This window comes from Vicia villosa, unplaced genomic scaffold (assembly GCF_029867415.1).
Source record: "Vicia villosa cultivar HV-30 ecotype Madison, WI unplaced genomic scaffold, Vvil1.0 ctg.001135F_1_1, whole genome shotgun sequence".
Taxonomy (NCBI): domain Eukaryota; kingdom Viridiplantae; phylum Streptophyta; class Magnoliopsida; order Fabales; family Fabaceae; genus Vicia; species Vicia villosa.
In genome coordinates, this window is record NW_026705499.1 from 187,301 (window position 1) to 207,950 (window position 20,650).

The 20,650-nt window shown below is 31.2% G+C and overlaps 1 protein-coding gene across 1 annotated transcript; it reads right to left on the reverse strand.

The window, feature by feature from the left end:
- Window positions 1-1,734: 1,734 nt before the first annotated feature.
- On the reverse strand, window positions 1,735-10,974 carry LOC131633560 (subtilisin-like protease SBT1.7). The gene is made up of 2 exons (XM_058904260.1): window positions 10,092-10,974; window positions 1,735-4,095 (listed from the first exon to the last, which is right to left on the reverse strand). The coding sequence occupies exons 1-2, from the start codon at window positions 10,972-10,974 to the stop codon at window positions 1,736-1,738; spliced, it is 3,243 nt and encodes a 1,080-aa protein (XP_058760243.1). The 3' UTR covers window position 1,735.
- Between the last annotated feature and the right edge of the window lie 9,676 nt (window positions 10,975-20,650).

Genomic DNA, 20,650 nt, shown 5'->3' on the forward strand with positions numbered 1-20,650 from the left:
TGGATTTAGATCTGAAAATTAAACCCAACCTCGTGGAAATAGTAGGACTCAATGGATTCGATTCCCACTAGCGACCCCACTGTTTCGTTGCAGATCCAGAAATGGAGAGGCTTGTGGAAACTATGACAAAGCAAAACTTCCTAAGCAATTCAATCATGTAGCAATGTGCATTGAAGGTTGCGATCACGGTGTTTAATGAACCGTAGACGTTAATCTTGAATCAACGTAGTTAATCAATACGATTAGTCAAGACGATGTACCTGCATGGTTAGCACTCCAACATCCAAATTTGTTAGGGTTCAAGATAATTATGGTGAAAGTGGAGATTAGAGATTGTGTAATTGAAGATTCTTTATAAAGATATTTACACTTTGGGCTCAATGAAGCGGGCATAATGAATGGGCATTATCTTATTAGGTCATTGGCCGACACAAAACAAAACCTAGAATCTATTGGCTTTTATATTTTACACGTTCAATTTTGCATTAAAATTGCTATATTATATATATATATATAACCATATTATCAATCACTTTAGGCATATTTAGTCCCTAAGTCCCTTAACTTAATTTAATATTTTGCTTTAGTCCCCTAACTAAAACACGTTACAAATTAGTCTATTAACGTCATTTTCACTATTTTATTTGGTCCCTTCTGTCAAAATCTGAAAAAAGGAACGTTAAGTTATGGTGATGTGGATGTACAAAAAAGTTCAAGGTTCAAATGTGAATCAACATTTGTACTATAAAGTAGGGTTTCCGCTTAAGTTTCTCAAATTAACGTTGTTCACCTTCTAAGAAACTTAAGTGGAAACCTATTTTCTAGTATAAATGTTAAGTCACATTTGGACCTTGAGACTTCTTGTACATCCACGTCACCATAACTTAACGTTTTTTTACCATAAATTGATGGAAGGGACCAAAAAGTGTAACAAAAGTGAAGTTAAAGGACTAACTTATAATGTTTTTTAGTTGAGAAACTAAAGTGTAACATTAAATTAAGTAAAGAGACTAAAATATGTATTAAGCCATCACTTTAATATATCATATATTATATTTTGCATTTAACTTATTATTTTATATTATAATTATTAATAAATAAATTGCAATTCTTATTTGAATATTCAAAATTGATAAATTTATTAGTTTATTTGATACTCCCTCCGTCTCATAATAAGTGTCTCATTTGCACTTTTTCTATGTCTCAAAATAAATGTCTCTTTAGAATACCAATGCAACATTTATTATTTTTTTCCACTACTATACCCCTATATATTAATTTTCACGTTTTTCAACTACTCCACTACCTATAATAAACAAGGGTACTTTAGTAAATGATATTAATTTTTTCATTAAAACCAACACATCTAATCATTTTCATAAGAATCGTGCAAAACTCAAATAAGACACTTATTATGAGACGGAGGGAGTAAATTTTAAGTAGAAATGTTTTTCTTAATTAATAAATTAAAACTATAATTTGCTTTCAAAAGATTGTAAGAATTTGAGAATTTTAAACAGGTTTATAGAGTGAAGTGTGTTATTATTTTTATCTTAATGTTTAATATTTTAGATATTAACAAATAATATAATTGTATTGGTTTATTAAATAACAACCGATAAGAAGAACTAAAGTGTATATTCATACATAATAAAACAAAAGTAATAAATTTCAAATATATAAAAACATATCTTTTTGATATTATTATAAAATCATAAATTAAAACATGGAGCTTTCAATGTAATTTCCAACTAAACGCTATAGGACTTCTAACAAGAGTTTTTCCATCAAACCATTCCAAGCTTCCAAAACTATGAGTAATATTTTGTTTCAAAGTTGATGTAGTAAATGTAACTACGTATGATTTTTTCTCATTTTTCTTAAAACTTAACACTTTTGGTTCAACTAAGATCTTGATAGATGCAACATTTGACTTAACTGATACCTTGTAAGTTCTTGCTGCACCCACATTAGTAAGAGTCCGAGTGTGCTTAATCTTATCATGCTCACTCTTAAACACCACAACAAAGGAAGGGTAATTAAGGTTTGTTACACTGTATTGTTTCTTCAGATCGCATGTGTACTTTCTCCTTGCTACAATTTCAATATTAACAGATGAGTAGTTCAATGCACAGAGGAAGCTCAAGTAGTCATCTGTTGTTAAATCGTAGACGAGTCCGGGATTTAGGGCGGAAATAGGGTTAACATGTCCAGCACCAAACTCAAATGGAGTTGAAGGCTTGTTTGTTGCACTGTCTAATAATGTTTGATTGTTTTTGTAAGTTGTATAAGCGGTTGTCATCAACGCGGATCGAATGACGGCTGGGCTCCAATCTGGATGAATGGACTTAATTAGAGCTGCTAGTCCACTTACGTGTGGACATGCCATGGATGTGCCTGATAAAATATTGAAATCTACACGCCTAGGATCGAAAGCCCAAAATGTAGGACTCACACTTTTTGAATAAGCTGCTATAATGTTAACACCAGGAGCAATAATATCAGGTTTCAATATCTGAGGGGTTATCGAATTGGGGCCTCGTGAGCTGAAATCTGCAACCATAGGAGATGGCTTAACCTTTAGCTTTGTTCCCCGAAACACAATTGTAGCTGTCGAGTTTTGATCAGAAAACAAGTAATTTTTTATAGCTTTGCCATATGTGAAGCTAACTGAAGTTGCTGGAAAAATATGGGCATATGCTAGTGGTGATTCTCCATCTCTCTTACTGTTGGCTAACACCATGCCCAAACCACCCGCAGATTTTACAGTATCTCCTTGGAATATCGGAGCGAGATCTCCACGATCACACAACACAATCTTTCCTGCTACTTTTTCCGGAGCCAAGCTATGTGAGTAACATAACTCAGCACTTCTTACTTCACCCTTGCTTGCGTTCCCTGCATATATGATTGGCACAAGAGTATCGGGCAAACCGTTACCTTTATAAAGGGTCACACCTGAATAATTTTTTCCATTTCCCAAACTGACGTATGCAGGGAAATCTCGATCGAGTGTTCCAGCTCCCACAGTGGTAATCCATGGTGCTACATTATCTACCTTGAAAGGAGTAGGGCCAGAATTTCCTGCTGAACATGAGACTAGAATGCCATGTTCCATTGCTGCAAAGGCTCCAATTGTGATGCCATCCTTAAAGTAATCATTTTTTGAACCTCCAAGCGACAAAGAAAGAATATTGACGTTGTCAGCAATGGCTTGATCTATTCCTGCCAATATATCAGAATCCATGCAGGAAGTTTTCCAACAAACCTTATAGACAGCAACTCTAGCACCAATTGCCATCCCACTTGCAGTCCCTTTGGCATAGCCAAAAAAACTTGTGTTTTCCACCGTAGATCCTATAGCTGTGCTCGCAGTGTGAGTTCCATGGCCTAGATCATCTCGAGGTGATCTATACAAAATGGTTTCATTAATTGGACCCCAACTTGCCTCGAAACCCTTTGCAAAAAACCTAGCACCAATCAATTTCTTATTACAGTTAGATGTTGTAAAATTGGTACCTGTTTCACATTTTCCTTTCCATTTGTGCGGGATAGGCCCGAATCCAGTATCATCAAAACTTTTGCTTTCAGGCCATACACCTGAGTCTATTACTCCCACAATTACATCATTACTTTTGTTTGTCGTGGGGAACAAATTAGCAATTTTATCAAGCCCAAGAAACTTCGGTGTTCGGGTTGTGTGAAGTTTGTACTTTTTATCTGGTGTCACCTTTAGAATCCCATATTGCCTTTTTAGTAACTCAAGTTCTTCATCACTCAAACTTGTCGAGAATCCATTTATTGCCTTATCATAGCTATATAGTACTTCTGCTGACTGGGATACCGACTTCAGAATTGATTTGTACCAGATTGAAGGGTGGTTGAAGCTTGTTGGAATTGTGGATTTGGAAACATGAACAATGTAATTCATCTTATTCTCACTCTTCTTTGTTCTTGCCAAAGACACATCGTGCACACTCAAAAACAAAAAAAGAATTACTACAAGGGGTTTCATTAATTTTTCCATGTTAGATAGCTTTGTTTGCATGTATTGATCAGATGGGATTGTGAGAAAAATGTAGTAGAGAACCTTACCTTATAAAGTGGTGACAACATACATTGGAATTTGAAATCAATGAAAGAGAAGATTAGAATAAGGAAAAATTACACCCAAAAAATAGCATTCACTCAAGAAAAATATTAAATTATATATTAAGTAATTGTAATTTTTGGCTTATGCCATAATATTATGGAAGTTTTTTTGACTATAGATTATTGAAGTTATTAAAAAAAATACTTTCGTATTCATTAAAAAAAGAGTTAGTATTTTTTAATGTTTTAATATTTATACTTTAAATTATATCAACATTATAATTAAAAAAATGATAGGGAGGATGAAATAATTCAATTGGTATATGTCATTTAAAATAAATGGATGTGAGCGATTGAAAATAAATGGTTGATAAATAGGTGTGAACTCCGGTAAATAAGTTGTTCATATTTATAGATCAATAAATTTTAAAATAAATAAATAGTATTACGATTCTTCAAGGTTTAAAAATTTTTTTAAAAATTAAATAGCACGCTTTAAAGAATATTTGTAAATATTTTCCATATAAAGTGGTGAGAGCATGCATGCATTGGAATTTGAAATCAATGGAAAATGATAATACCTAGAAATTACACCCCAAAAATGACATTCACTCAAGAAAAATATTAAATTCTATATTAAGTAATTGTAATTTTTGACTTATGGAATAATATTATTGAATTTTTTTACTATAGATTACTGAAGTTATTGAAACAAAAATAAATACTTTTGTATTCATATTAAGAAAAAGAGTTAGTATTTTTTTAATATTATAAAAATTTATACTTTAAATTATATCAACATTATAAATAAAAAATGGTGATAAAATAATTCAATTGGTATGTGTCATTTAAAAAAAAGGATATGAGCGATTGTAAATAAATTGTTGATAAATAGGTGTAAATTCCGGTAGATAAGTTGTTCATATTTATATATCAATTAATTTTAAAATAAATAAATAATGTTATGATTTTTGAAGGTTTAAAATTTAAATAAAAATGAGATTATAAAACACTATTTAAAGCATATTCGTAAATATTTCCCTTATAAAGTGGTGAGAACATGCATTGGAATTTGAAATCAATGAAAAAGGACAGTAGAATAAGTAGAAATTGCACCCAAAAAATGACATTCACTCAAGAAAAACATTAAATTCTATATTATGTAATTGTAATTTTTGACTTATGCCATAATATTATTGAAGTTTCAACTACCTAACTAAGAATATAACATGCCTATTAACTTTCTTAATTGCCCTTTTGTTAATTTTAATTTGCACTAAAATATACTCATTTTGGTAATTTACTAAATCAAACTTCACTTACACCAATCATATATCACCATTTATCCAAGTGTTACCCTTTTCTCAATTTTTCTATTGATTATTTTCTAACACCAAATTAATCATTACTCCCTCCGTCTCACAATAGGTGTCCTCTTTCCTATTTTTATTTGTCTCAACTTATTTGTCCATTTAGAATTCCAATGTGATATTTATTATTTGTTTCCACTAACTTACCCTTATTTATTGTATTTTAATTCGTATTCCACTACCTATTATTAATAAGGTTATTTTAGTAAATGAGACTCATTTTATCATTGAAATCAACATAATTAATCATTTTCTTAAAAAGTGTGAAAATCTCAAAGAGGACACCTATTGTGAGACATACTTGAAATTGCACATAATTACTTTAATAATGAATAAGTGTGAAAATCTCAAAGAGGACACCTATTGTGAGACATACTTGAAATTGCACATAATTACTTTAACTAGATTGACGACCCGTGCTCCGCACGGGATTGATTGGAATTTTTATCTTAAATGTTATTTTAAATAAATAAAAATATTTTAGTAAATATAGTAACATGTAATATACTCATCATAATAATAGTAATAATATTAATTATTATTATTATTATTATTATTATTATTATTATGAATTTATATTGTAATATTTTATGTAAAATTTTATAAATCAAAGGAGTTACAACATGAAAATCAATATCATTTAATAGATATATCATCAAAGAACTTATTAATTAATTATTATTGAAAGGAAAATCAATTTTTTTCTAAATTACATAAAAGTATATTATTTTATATTTAATTATTAGTTTAGAATATGAATAATAAAAAATATAAGTTATAAAAAATTAAGGAAATGATAAGTAATAAAACATTAAAGAAATAATAATTAAGGTAATAAATAAAAAACTAAATCACGGAGGTCAAAAGGTTTTTGAAATATCTTTTTGAAGAACATGTCGCAGTGTGTTCCATCAGATAAAATTTTGTAATATATGTCATTGGTTTATCAGTTTGTCAGCACATCCATTTCATTTATTGTTTAAATTTATCATTTTTTTCTGATTTACATGAAAAATAACCACACATTAATAAATAAAAGAAAATGAGAAAGGAAGATAAAAAACGAACTAACAAAAAAGATATATCAATAGAAAAATAATTGATTTATACAATTATTACATATAAAAATATATACTTACATGAACAACCATTTCATTGACTTCTCAAACAAAAATGATGCAACATAAATCTATCCTCTTCACATAATTCCCATAAAAAACCATATCCATATCAAGAAATAAATGAAATTTAGAAAGAGAGTTAAAATATTAAATTAACAAAAGTTAAATCAATAAATTTGTTTTTAAATATTTAAATAAAATCATTTGAGTTTGTATTCTTCCACAAAAATCAATATAAAGGCATGAAAAGAAATAAAAACTTTTATACAAAATCGAACCATACTATCAAAAAAATTGTTTGTAGACAATAATGATATCACAATATTACATATTTATATGTAGAGAGATTATGGATAGAACAAAATATATGATTATGAATATAATTAAAGAAAAAGAGTTACAAAATATCATAAACCTTTGAACTACTTAAAAGAAAAGTTATTACAAAATATCATAAACCTTTGAATTACTTTTTTATTTTATTTTATAACTACTATTCTTTAATTATATTCATTTTTATTTTTTATTATTTATTATTGTTCTATCCATAATCATAAACCTTTGAATTACTTTTTTTTTTTTGCTATTTTGTAATTCTTTAATTATATTCATTCACTCATTTATTGTATTAATATAGATTTTAATTAATAATTTAAACCATTATTATTATTTTATCATTTATTATTTTAGTAAAAATGCAATTAGGGTAAATAAAATTTATTTAAAAAAGATTGTCGTCCTCACTTTTCAATGTAGAAATTATTACTATTTTTCTACATTAGTAAAATAATATGTGAAAAGTATCTATATTTTTATTAAAGTATCTATTATTTTACTATAATTAAAGTGTCTATTTTTATACATCAGACATCTATAAGCACATTCTTACGTGAATTATTGAATCCAGTTAGAGTTTTAAATGATATTATTTTCATCAATAGTTCAAATATCCTTAACAGTAGGTAAAGAGAAATCAACATGATAATATCCATAAAATGAACAATTCATTTCATTACCTGCATATTTGAGAAGTGATAGAATGTTTTTTTAGTTTTATAGTCCCACACCAATATTTTTCTTGCATCTACATACAATTGAAGTTGTTAATACAGATCAATAAATAATTATATTTACATACAAAAGCATTAAATCTTACAAATTAAAAATAGAATTTGATATTACTTTTATAAATTAAAAAATAATGAAGTTATTTTTAAGTCATTCCCAAAATCTGCATGTATTTAAAGACAATTATTTGATTAATGATTCCATCCATGTTCCAATTTTTGCAACTGTGAAAATTGTGTTTTTAGAAGAAAATGAAAAGAACACAATACTTCAACTCAATAAAAACACACAATGAATATGCAAAATCTAAATAAAGCAAACATAAAACCATAGAGGAATAAGTTGATTAATAGAAAAGAAGAAAAATTAACATAGATTAATGAACTTTGTGTGCAGAAATTGGGTTTCAACAATGCAATAAGATTGAGATCTATAATATGGTAAATAGAAAAAAAAATTATATAGAATTGAGACTAAAAATACAAAACCAAATCGACACAATTGTGTAGGTGTAAGTAATTTGTGCGGTGATATTTATAATGTCTACTATTAAAAAGGAGATAGAATATTATTGAATTTTAATTTATTGGTGTCTCTCAATTCCTAACTGTTTGGTGACTCTCCGTTAACTTTCCATAATTTAAATTTAGGTTACAAATTGATTTGAGGAAAAGTGAATATTTAAGTGCGATAAATATTATCACTAATAGAGGGTAGTTTGAAGAGTTTGTTACATGTATTTCTAAATAATAATCTATATCTATAATAATATGGAATAATATTAATCTTAAGACTTGTTTTAAAAAAATGATTTGAGCATTAAATATTAAAATAAAATGTTACTTAATTAAAAATATTAATAAAAAAGAGTAAATAGAATTGATTATCATATACTATTAAAATAAAAAAAATTATATAATTTAAAAATATATATTTCAATTGAAAATCACATAAAATAATTTAAGAAATAAAGTAATGAAAGAAATTATAAAAAAATATTTTAATTTAAGTATATAAATGATAAAAGAATTGTTAAAATTAATATATAGTTATGTGTGAATTAAATTTTAAAAAATGAATAGTTTTAAAAACAACCAATTCAATGACCATTTAAGCGAGAATTAATAAAGAAGTTATATACATAATTTATAATTAAAATATATTAATATAAAATTAATTATTAAAATTAATTTTTAATTATAATAGTGTTATTATATTTAATAATTTTTATATAATAAATAAAATTAAATCTGAAATATATTATAGTTAAAAATATATATCTCAATTAAAAATCACATCAAATATTTTAAGGGAGAAAGTAATGGAAGAAATTATAAAAAATAATTTTAATTTAAATATATTAATGATAAAGAAATTATTATAATTAATATATAGTTATGTGTGAATTAAATTTTAAAAAATGAATAGCTTTATAAACTGTCAATTCAATGACCATTTAAGGGAGAATTAATAAAGAAGTTATACAAATAATTTATAATTAAAAGATATTAATAGAAAATTAATTAATAAAATTAGTTTTTTTAATTATATTAGTGTTATTATCTTTTATAATATTTATATAATAAATAAAATTGAAACTTAAAATGATTATAAATTTTTAACAATAATAATATCACTTAATCTTTAGTTCCAATTTTAAGTTTTATATATTATCTGTTTTTTTTTTGGTAGTTATTGTTTTTATTTACATATTGAATTGTATAAAATTAAAATACATGGTATAAAATATTATATTGAATTAATTAAAATGTTTTATATTATCTTAAATATTTATATATAAATATTATATATAAATAGGATAAGATGCATTGTAATTTTTTATTCATATTAAAAAATTATTACTATTTTAATTTTTTCTATAATATTAAATATTTATACAAATGAGATCATTTTAAGTGATATATGTAGTATTTGTGATGCTAAATAAGAAAATCATTTTTTATAAGGATATTTTTTCTAGCTAAGATTATATAAGGATATTTTGTATTATTCTAAATATAAATAAGTAAAATATTTTTTATAAATATTTTGAATATTTTGTATTATTATTATATAGCTATAGCTCAAGATTATTATTATTATTATTATTATTATTATTATTGTTATTAATATTATTATAATATCTAAGTCAAAATTAGAATTTTTGTTTAGACTTACTATCAAAGTTATTATTATTATTATTAGAATATTAATATTATTATAATATTTAAGTCAAAATTAAAATTTTTGTTTAGACTTACTATCAAAGTGACATGTGGCTAAGTTTTGTTTATAGATACTACCAAGGTGAAACATCTATTTATTTTAAAAGATAATCCTAGTTTTGCTTATTTTAAAATTTTAAATGAGCCTAAGCCTAGGGGTACCATCCATGTCTAAAAGATAATCCTTTACTAAGATAGGAGGAACAAAATTAAACCAACAAAAAATCCGCAAGTATGTCCAATATTCGATAGATAATCAGCACAAAAATTGGCTTCCCTATAAATATGCGAGACCATGAATTCCATCCTTTGAGAGTAAGCATGACAACTGAGCCAACGAGATCTGATTCTCCAAGGAACAAGAGCCGGATCAGAGAAAGCTTTCACCACAAGCATACAGTCCGTTTCGATCCAAAGCTTCCTCCATCCCATGTTAACTGCTTTTTGAACAGCAAGCATAGCTGTCCAAAGCTCAACCAATTCAGAGTTCCCTTCTCCCGTATAGTCACAAAAACTTCCCAAATGAGTAGCGTTATTATCACGGAAAATTCCACCACAAGCCATAAGGACCGGATCACCTCGAGCAACACCGTCAATATTAGCTTTAACCCATCCTATTGGGGAAAGACACCAAAGAATCTCCAAGAATGAAGAGAGTCTTCTAGGATTTATGTTAATATGCATCCCTTTCAAAATTGAAAAGCTTGAGATAGAGTTGTTCGAAGTGTTTCTCGTATTGTCACCTACCCACTTGGCTCGAGCCATAATATGAGTGATACAAGACTTCCAATGTATTATTTTGCCATCAAATCTGTTCGAATTTCTGGCTCTCCAAACTTGGTAGAAGAAGCTGTAAACAATGGAGAGGACAATTGCCATATCCTGTGGGGATCTAGGAACCAACATAAGCTCAAAGCAATCCATTATCTTGTTTATGGTGCCTGCAAATTGCAATTTATCCAGCAGCCAGTTCCAAATTGGAATGACAAAGTTGCACTCAAAGGAAATATGTTTAGTAGAATCTAAAGCAGTACTGCAAAGCGAGCATATTGAAGGGCCACAGAAACCTCTAGCAGCAAAATTCTCGTCTGTAGGCATCTTATTATGAACCAATTTCCAAACCACAATAGCATGAGAAGGGGGCACATGCTTGTTCCAAATTAAATTCGCCTAAGGTACAGTAGGCCTTTACTTCTGGAACATATCATAAGCATGCTTCAAGCTTAACTCTCCATTGCTAGAGTCTTTCCAAACAATGCTATCATCAATATCAATCTCAGGAATTTGAACCAATGAAGTCATATGAACAAGACTGGGAAAAGCATGTAGTATATTGGCAGGAATGCACCAGTTCTATCCCACCAGCCAGTCTTTAACCATCACCTTAATATGCTTATGATAAACCCTTGGAATGTTAAATTTGTTAGAAATAGGTTCATCCAACCAAGTATCTAGCCAAAAGTTTACTCTGGATCCATTTCCTATGATTCATTTTGTGTTCTCCAAAACAGTGTTATAGCTATCTTTGATGCTAGTCCAGATTGAAGATTTGATGTGGTATGAAATAATCTTGTTATTCCTTTTGATCCTAAAAGCAAGAAGATGAGTCCAGTCCTGGATTCCTTTAGCAAAGATCCAATACATGTGAAGGTTGGTGGTAGAGTTGAGGGAAGTGAGAGCCTTGATGCCTAACCCCCCAACTTTCATATTTGAGCAGCAATCTTTCCAGGCCACAGTCATTACTTTCCTTTGCTCCATATTTCCACTCCATAAAAAATTTCTCATCCAAGTACTGATCTTCTTGATGAGGGAAGCTGGCCAGTTGTATATTGTTATACAGTGCAACAACATGCTATGGATGACTACCTTGATGAGTTGTAATCTTCTAGCCATAGATAGCAAATAAGCCTTCCAATGTTCCAGCTTTACTTTAATCTTATCTGCAATGAAAGAAAAAATAATGAGTTTTAGGCCTTCCTACAAAGATGGGAGCACCAAGATATAAGAAAGGAGGTTTGGCCATTTGAAATCCAAGAATATCTGCCAATCATTTGTGTCTTTCTACAGTCATTCCACCAGCATAGACCAAGGATTTAGTGTTATTGCAAACTTTTCTACATATGGCAGCATACTCCATTAGTAAATTAGCAATTGCCTTGATGGATTTTTTATCACCCCTGCAGAATATCATAATGTCATCAGCATAAAGAGTATGAGAGGGGACAAAATAATTTCTATAAGCTTTAATGAGATTGATTTGATTTGATTGAACCAAATGAGTTATTTCTCTACTTAGGACCTCTTCAGCTAAACAAAAAATAAGAGGAGACAAGGGATCTCCTTGTCTCACTCCATTGGAGCAATTAAAGAAGCCAGTCTGCTTGCCATTGATACCAATAGAAAGCTTAGCAGAATTTAAAAGAGTAGCAATCCAATTACAAAATTTACTACTAAAACCAAAACAAGTAAGAGTCTTGAGGAGAAATTTCCAATTAAGGGTATTAAAGGCTTTTGAAATGTCAATTTTCAAAGCTACATTACCACTATAACTCTTATTGCCAAGAATGTTAATTGCCTCAGAGGTGAGACAAATACCATCCTTTATGTTTCTACCCATGATAAAACCTTTTTTCTTAAGAGAGATCAAAGAAGGTAAAATAGAGGCTAATCTGTCAGCAATAATCTTGGATATAGTTTTGAATTTAAAGTTGGCAAGAGCTATGGGCCTATAGTGATTAATGAGATTAAGCTCATTGTTTTTAGGTATGAGCATTATAGTGTTAGTGTTATAGTTAGGAAGAATCCAGTCTTGCAGAAAAAATTGAAGCACAGCCAAAACAACATCATTCTTGATGATGCCCCAATATTTTTGGAAGAATATAGCACCAAACCCATCAGGACCAAGGGCTGAGTCAGCTTTTAAGTTCATGACAGCATGAGTTATTTCCTCCACACTAGGGACTGCAGCCAGCATTGCATTTCTGCCTTCATTCACCAGGTTTGGAATGACCTTCTCAATGAGCCCTGAGTCCTGCATAGATACACCTTAATTGAAAAGTTTAGAGAAATGATCAACAAGATGAGATTCAATAACCTGTTGGTCTATGGTGACCACATCATTGATGTTAAGAGAGGATATAAGATTATGCTTCCTTCTAATCTTGGCAAACGTGTGAAAGAACTTAGTGTTTCTATCACCCTCTACATGCCATTTAATGTTAGCTTTCTCCCTTCAGTATTCTTCTTCAAAAATCAGAGCTCTTTCAAGCTCACATTGAGCCTTAACTTCAGCCATTTGTAGACTGTCATTGTAACCACATAAGCTGATTTTCTGTTGAATATCCTTAAGGGCTTTTTCAGTCTCCACCACCTTAAGTTTCATATCACCAAAAATGTTCTTATTCCAATCCTTCAACCTAGTTTTTAATATTCTAAGCTTTTTATCAAGAATGAACATGGGGCAACCATAAATTTTGGTGTCCCAAGTATCCTTTATAATTTTCTCACACCCATCATGGAGAGTCCACATTTTAAGAAATTTGAATTGAGATTGAGAATTAACTTTAGCAAAGTCACAATTGAATAAAAGAGGATAGTGATCAGGTTTCAGTTTGGATAAAATGTGACAAACCGCAGTGCTACATATATCCAACATATCTAGATTACAAATGACTCGATCCAATCTTTTTTCGGTCAAGTGTCTTCCTTTCCTACCATTACTCCAAGTGTAAAAATTCCCAACAGTTGGTAAATGTATAAGTTTGTTAGAATCAGACCAATGGAAAAAGTCCTATATAGGGATGCTAGCAGGAGAGTGCGAGCCTCTATACTCATCAGCTTCTATAATGTCATTAAAGTCACCAAGAAAAGTCCAGGGGTTCTTGTTATTAGCTCTTATGTTATTAAGAATATTCCATAAATTCCTTCTAGCAATGTAACAAGTGGAGGCACAAATGACATAGAAACCTAGGACATTGTTGTTAAGATTAATAGTAAAAGAGACTTGTTGGTCATCAATAGAAATATCAATAAGGTTTAAGTGTGACTTACAAAAACACTAAAGATTAGGGAGTAAACCTTCTATTTTGTTAAAAGCAAAGGGTTTTAGATCAAACATGTGTAACCATCTGTGAGGAAAGTTGCCATAGTCCATCCAAGGCTCAGCAATAAAGACCAAGTCTGGTGAGTTATTCTGAATTAGCCTTTTCAAAGCCAGCCTAGAGGAACCATTAGCAATCCCTCTAATGTTCCAATATATGCACTTCATAAGGAAGAGTTATTGGGACTAGACATATGCCTAGTGTTATCAGCAGATTTAGCCTTCCTATTCCTCCTCTTCTTGCTTGTGACAAGCTAGAAATCTTTTTGTTGAAACAAGTCTACCCCTGGATCCTCCAAGACAGCCATGTTATTCCAAGAATCATGGAGAAAGTTTGTAACTTGTTCTTTGTATCTCTCATCCAATTGTGTCTCTGGGAAAAAATTCACCATCTGTGTAGCATCAACATATTCTCCTTCAGATGAGCCATCATTTCCATTAGACATCTCTTGAATAGGGGTCGGCTGGATAGGAACTATGATTGAGTCATCATTCTTATCAGTTTGTTCCACATTTGGAACCTCTGCACTGTTATCAACCAAAGGAGTAAGGATTGGACCCTTAGCTTCAATATTTTTTTCCAAATGATGCCCTGGATTTTCTTTAGAACTTTCCCCAAGAGTGAACTTTCTTCCCGTGGGAATGTAGACTCCTTTCTCTGGCCTTTATGGGTTCTCCAGCTCCTTTCCAAGTGTTTGCTCCTTCCTTTTGCAATTGGCCATTGCACGACCAATACAATTGCAGAAGTTACAGGATTCTGAGATTTTTTTCATATTCAATATCAACAAAAAAGGCAAATCCCACCCTTTCCACTAGAATTTTATAGCTGAGCTCTTTGGTGAGATCCAAATCTACCAGGATTCGAACAAAGTGCCCAAAGGGCCAATCAAAAGCTGATTTGTTTGAGGCAGAGTCTATGCAAATTGGTGTACCTATACTGCTAGATATAGCAAATAAGATCCTCAGTCTCCAATACTCTTGAGACAAGTCATGGATCCTTATCCACCCTTGTGTCGATGTCTGCTTCATAGTAGAGGGGATAAAATCTTTAGTCCATGGGAACAATTTCAGTATTCCATTTGGCAGATTCCAGGCACTAACTGATCTTACTCTCTGAACATCTTCGAGTGAGGAAAACGCAAACTCAAAGAATCCTTTCCCCAGAGAAGTAACACCCCATTTGTCAATAGAGGGCCACAGTTCTACCAGCTTACTTTTGAGAGTTACCACCGTTAGTGGTTGTGACCCTTTGGACCAGATCATACGACCATGAAGGTGATGTTTGCATTCTTCCACACCGAGTGCGTATTCTTCTTCAGGGATTGTAATGGCTATTCTATCTCCTTTCAGGCAAGGGAAAGGTAGCTGACTTAGTGGGATATTGCATACGTTATTAGACACCACCGAAGCAAAAGATTTAGAGTTCAACGGCGTATCTCTAGGCTTCGTGATGGGTTTCTTAGCGCTGGGCACTGCACACATATCTGGGAAAAGAAATGACGCATTCATGTCTAGTGAAGAGAACGGAAGAAGAAGAGGTAGAGGAGGAGGAAGGAAGAAGGACGATAGAGAAACTAGTCGTTATCAGTCATTAGAATATATTATCAAGTTTTGATTAATCTATTAATTCATACATTAGGATTTGAAATCAATGAAAAAGGAAATTAGGATAAGGAGAAATTGTACCCAGAAAATGCTATTCAATCAAGAAAAATATTAAATTCTATATTAAGTAATTGTAATATTTTGCTTATGCTATAATATTATTGAAGTTTTTTTTACTACATATTATTGAAGTTATTGAAACAAAAAAAAATGCTTTGTGTACTCATTAAAAAAAATTAAAAAGTTTTAATGTTTTAAAAATATAAGCTTTAAATTATATCAACATTATAAATAAAAAATGTTGGGTGGATGGAATAATTCAATTGGTGTCCTTTAAAATAAGTGATTGTGAGTGATTTTAAACAAATTGTTGATAAATAGGTGTGAACTCCGGTAAATAAGTTGTTCATATTTATAGATCAATAAATTTAAAAGAAATAAATAATGTTATAATTTTTAAAGTTTAAAATTTAGTCAAAAAAAAGCTAATAAAACACTCTTTAAAGCATATTTGTAAATATTTGCCTTATTAATTATTCATACTTATAGAGGAATAATTTTTAAAATAAATAAATAATGTCATGATCTTATGAACCACTTGGTGGGAGCTTATGTGTTTAGCAAGATACATCTGAGATCATGTTACCATTAGATTTGAGTGAAGTATGAAGATATTCCTAAGACAACATTCATGACTCGTTATGATCATTATAGTATTCGGTTATGCATTTCAGTGTGACTCACACTCCAAGAGTTTTTCTTGGAGTATGTGAATAGGATTTTCAATCCCTATTTGGATTATTTTTTCAAGGTGTTTATAGACGACATATTAGTATATTCTAATTCAGAAAAAGAATATGTAGAGAATCTGAGGATAGTATTCAAACCATGAAAGACAAGAAGTTGTATGCTAAGTTATTGAAGTGTGAATTTTGGGTGAAAATAACTTAGTTTTCTTGAACATGTAATTTCCATAGGTGGAATAGCAATGGATCTGTCTAAGGTAGACCATGCATTGCATTGGGAAACCCGAAGGTGGTAACTAATATTAGAAGCTTTCTAGGATTAGTCAGTTATTATAGAAGGTTCATATAAGGTTTCTCAAAGTTAGCAATTCCTTTAACCAAGTTAGCTGGGATTACTCAGTTATTATAGAATCTAGAGCTGACTTCTTTTTCTCATTTAGCCCTAAGCCACTCATGCCTCCTGTTATTCTTCCCACTTGAGGAATGTTATCAAGCGATTCAGACATGTTATTAAGCATTCTAACAGACTTTTGAACTTTGTCAAGTTCAAACTTTAGAAGGCTCACCTCTTCTTCCAGTGCAGAGATAGTCCTCAGATGCTCTTTCTTTTCTGCATTCGGTTGGCATAACAGTCCTTTTTGTTTCTCCCTCTATTTACAATTCAGTACTTCTGAGACACGGTTCTCTGTATGATGCAGCTAGATCATCATATGTTGAACCACCATCATCGGATGTCCATATGCTTTTTAGAGCATTTACATATTTGGCAAATTCGTCTTTAAGATCACTTCCAGAGTCTTCTTCAGACCAAGTTACAGATAGGCCTTTCTTCTATCTCTTAAATATGTAGGACACTCAAGTTTAATGTGTCCAAAACCTTCACATTCATACCACTATATACCCTTTTCTTGAGAAGACTTTTCTTCAACTTTCCTTCTTCCAGCATCATTTGAATTGTGAATGTTATATGAGTTGTTCTGAACATTTGATCTTGGATTCCTGCTCATCTGCTTTATCACCCTGTTAAATTGTCTCCCAAGCAGAACTATGGCATTGGATATTCCTTCACATGAACTCAGATCACATTCCTTCTTTCCATCTTTAGTGTTGGCTAAAAAAGCTATGCTTTTATTCTTCTTTTCAGCTCTATCATTGATGTTACACTCAAACGTCTGAAAAGATCCTACTAGATCATCCAATCTCATCCGATTAATGTCTTGAGCTTCTTTGATGGCAGTTACCTTCATGTAAAATCTCTTGGGAAGAGACCTGAGCATCTTTCTCACCAGTTTCTCTCCTGGTATCTTTTCTCCTAATGCATTGGACGCATTAGCTATCTCAAGAACATTCATATGAAAGTCGTGAATACTTTCATCATCCTTCATCCTTAGATTCTCAAACTGAGTGATTAGCAGCTAGAGTCTTGACATCTTCACTTTGGATGTGCCTTCATGAGCAATTTTTAGAATTTCCCGTGCGTCCTTAGCTACTTCACATTTGTTCACCAACCGAAATATGTTTTTGTCAATTCCATTAAAGATGGCATTTAGGGTTTATAATTTCCAAGAGCTAGTTCATCCTCTTCTTAGTCCCTGTCTTCTTCAGGCTTTAGCTCAGTAGTGGGTTGTTTATCTGCTCCCACAATGACAGGATGCTTCCATCCTTTTAAAACTGCCTTCCAAGCTTTACTGTCTATGGATTTCAAAAAGGCCACCATACGAGGTTTCCAGTAGTCATAATTTCTTTCATCCAGAACATGTGGTTTGTTCAAGAATCCTCCTTCCTTGTCCATCGTACCAGAAAGTAACTTCCCTAGATCTCACCCAGATGCAGAGCAGGATGCCTGGTCTGATACCAATTGAAATTCTGGTATCAAATATGTGATGTCGAATGAGATTTCACGACACAAATATCTGTTGATAAATTATATGGAACAGGATGGCAGCAGTAACGAAAAGTGGTGCAGAAAGGTAAAAGACACAAGGAATTGTTTACCCAGTTCGGAACAACCTTCCTACTCTGGGGGCTACCAACCCAAGAATGAAATCAATATACGATAGTATCAATTCAAAGTTAAACTCCCTCATTTACAACTTCTCACTTAATTATTACCCTTCCTATGACTTCTACCTAAGACTCACCTAGGTATGAGGCTCTCCTTAAACCCCTACAGTCACAACCTGTGACAAACACCACAAACAAAAATTAGAAGACACTATTCCAAGACACACAATTCTCAATGCTTAAAAGCTTGTGAGAACTGACACTACTCTCCTTGCTTAACAGCTTCGGAGATTAAACACCACTCAACACCTACAGGTTTGTGAATGAACAAAACATGGAACTTACAGCACAACCAAAATAAGGATTCCTAGAACCCTAAAAATACAAATATCAGTTCCACTTAAAACTAGGTTTAGGCCAGTCTATTTATAGAATTAGTATTAACTGAATTTGGCCTAAAACTGCAACAAGGAGGCTGCAAAAATTCTGTTGCTTGATCTCCAAGAAAATATGTTTTCAATATAATCTTTCCTAAATTGTCTCCAATTATAGAGATTGTGAAAACCAACAAATGTCTCTGATTAAATCGATATTGGATACACATAAGCTAACTGAATATTCCACAATATTATGTAGCTGATAAAACAACTGATATACTTGACAAATCAGCTCTAGTAACCACGCTCCATAAGAACACGATGTCATATCTGTCATGTTGTGACATCTTGTTCAACATGTTGAAAACTGTATGAAATGACATTTTATTCAACATGTTTCAGCTGGTTGTTTTACCAAAATGCATGCCAATCTTAGAGAACCTACAAGCGTATTATCACCCCCTTTTCTTTGTTTTGTTGGATGCCCCTGTGCAATGGTTATACATGTAATCAGCAGGAGTGATAGTTATGATCGTTGGGAAATGGCTTCAAATCCCTCTTCGCATTTATTGCTTTTGTATTAGTCGAATACTGGTCTGATTGTGTAACACTAGGGAGTGGGGCGTTTATGTTTTATTGAGTTGTAAAAGGAATTTTATTTCCTTGGATTTATTTGAATAAAGTTGTTTTAAGTATGGTATGATGTTGATGTTCCCCTGCAAATTAGCTAATATTGCATGAATAATGCTTGATTTTTTTTTTGTGAAGTAACATCCTAATTGTGATGTTTAAATATCAAATTTTGGATTTTGGGTGTAGGTGGTGTACTTGTGAAGGTCAAGTTGTAGCATATGCTTCTAGAAAACTTTAGATTCATAAAAAGAATTATCTTACCCATGATTTAGAGTTAGCAGAAGTGACTTTTGTGCTTAATATTTTGAGAAAATTTTCCGCGATCATAAGAGCTTAAAGTATTTATTCGATTAGAAAGAATTGAACATGAGGCAAAGAAGATGGATGAAATTATTAAAATACTATGATTTCAATTTGAGTTATTGTTCAGGTAAAACTAATGTAGTAAAAGATACCTTGAGTAGGAATTTGTTGCATATATCTGCTTTAATGGTTAAACAAATGGATTTGATTTAGTAGTTTAGAAGTCTAAGTTTGGTGTGTGAGCTAACACTAAGAAGTGTGAAATTGGGTATGTAAGCTATCAAGGCGCAAAAAATACCCGAGTGGATGAACGCTCAAAATTCAATGAAGTTGCCGCTGAAGTTTATTTTTAAAAGAGAAAATGTCGATACAACCCTAAAAGAAAAAAAATGGTCATCACAACCAAATTCAGGTTCAAAAGTCAGTTATGTGCAGGGAAGATACTAGTACCCCACATATATGTTGTATTCAACGAGAATCGTTTAAACATTATTTGCAAATAAAAGTGTTAGTGTGCTTGACGAGACGTTGGATCTCGCTCCTATGTATATCCATGTGTGATGGGGAACTCAAAGCTACGTAGTTCTAGGCGATAATAGATAGATTTTTTTATTATGGTGCTTGAAAAGATTGTGAATCTTTCTCCTACATATTCCCAAGTATGATAGGGAACTCGAAGTTACATAGTTCTAGGCGAGAACATTTATTCTTTTACTATGGTGCTTGACAAGATTGTGAATCTTTCTCCTACATATCCCCAGGTATTATGAGGAACTCAAATCTATGTAGTTATGGGTAGCAAATATTTGTTTGTTGGTCGATTTTAGCGAAAGATGTTTAAGTCACTTTCAAGCGGAAAACATTGCTTGCTATCCAAACATGGGAGTAGGGAATATTATGTGTCCATCACATCAGAATGGATAAAACATGATCCATATTCTCACAGATTGTGTTTTAATCGTATTCGAGTGGACAATGTTGCTTGCTACTTGCACATCAGAATGGAT

Coding starts and splice junctions, on each gene's coding strand:
- LOC131633560 (XM_058904260.1), bottom strand. CDS start 10,974: ATGCCTACAGACGAGAATTTTGCTGCTAGAGGTTTCTGTGGCCCTTCA. Junction 4,096..10,091: donor TACTTGCGGATTTTTTGTTG/GTTTAATTTTGT, acceptor CCACTTTATAAG/GTAAGGTTCTCTACTACATT.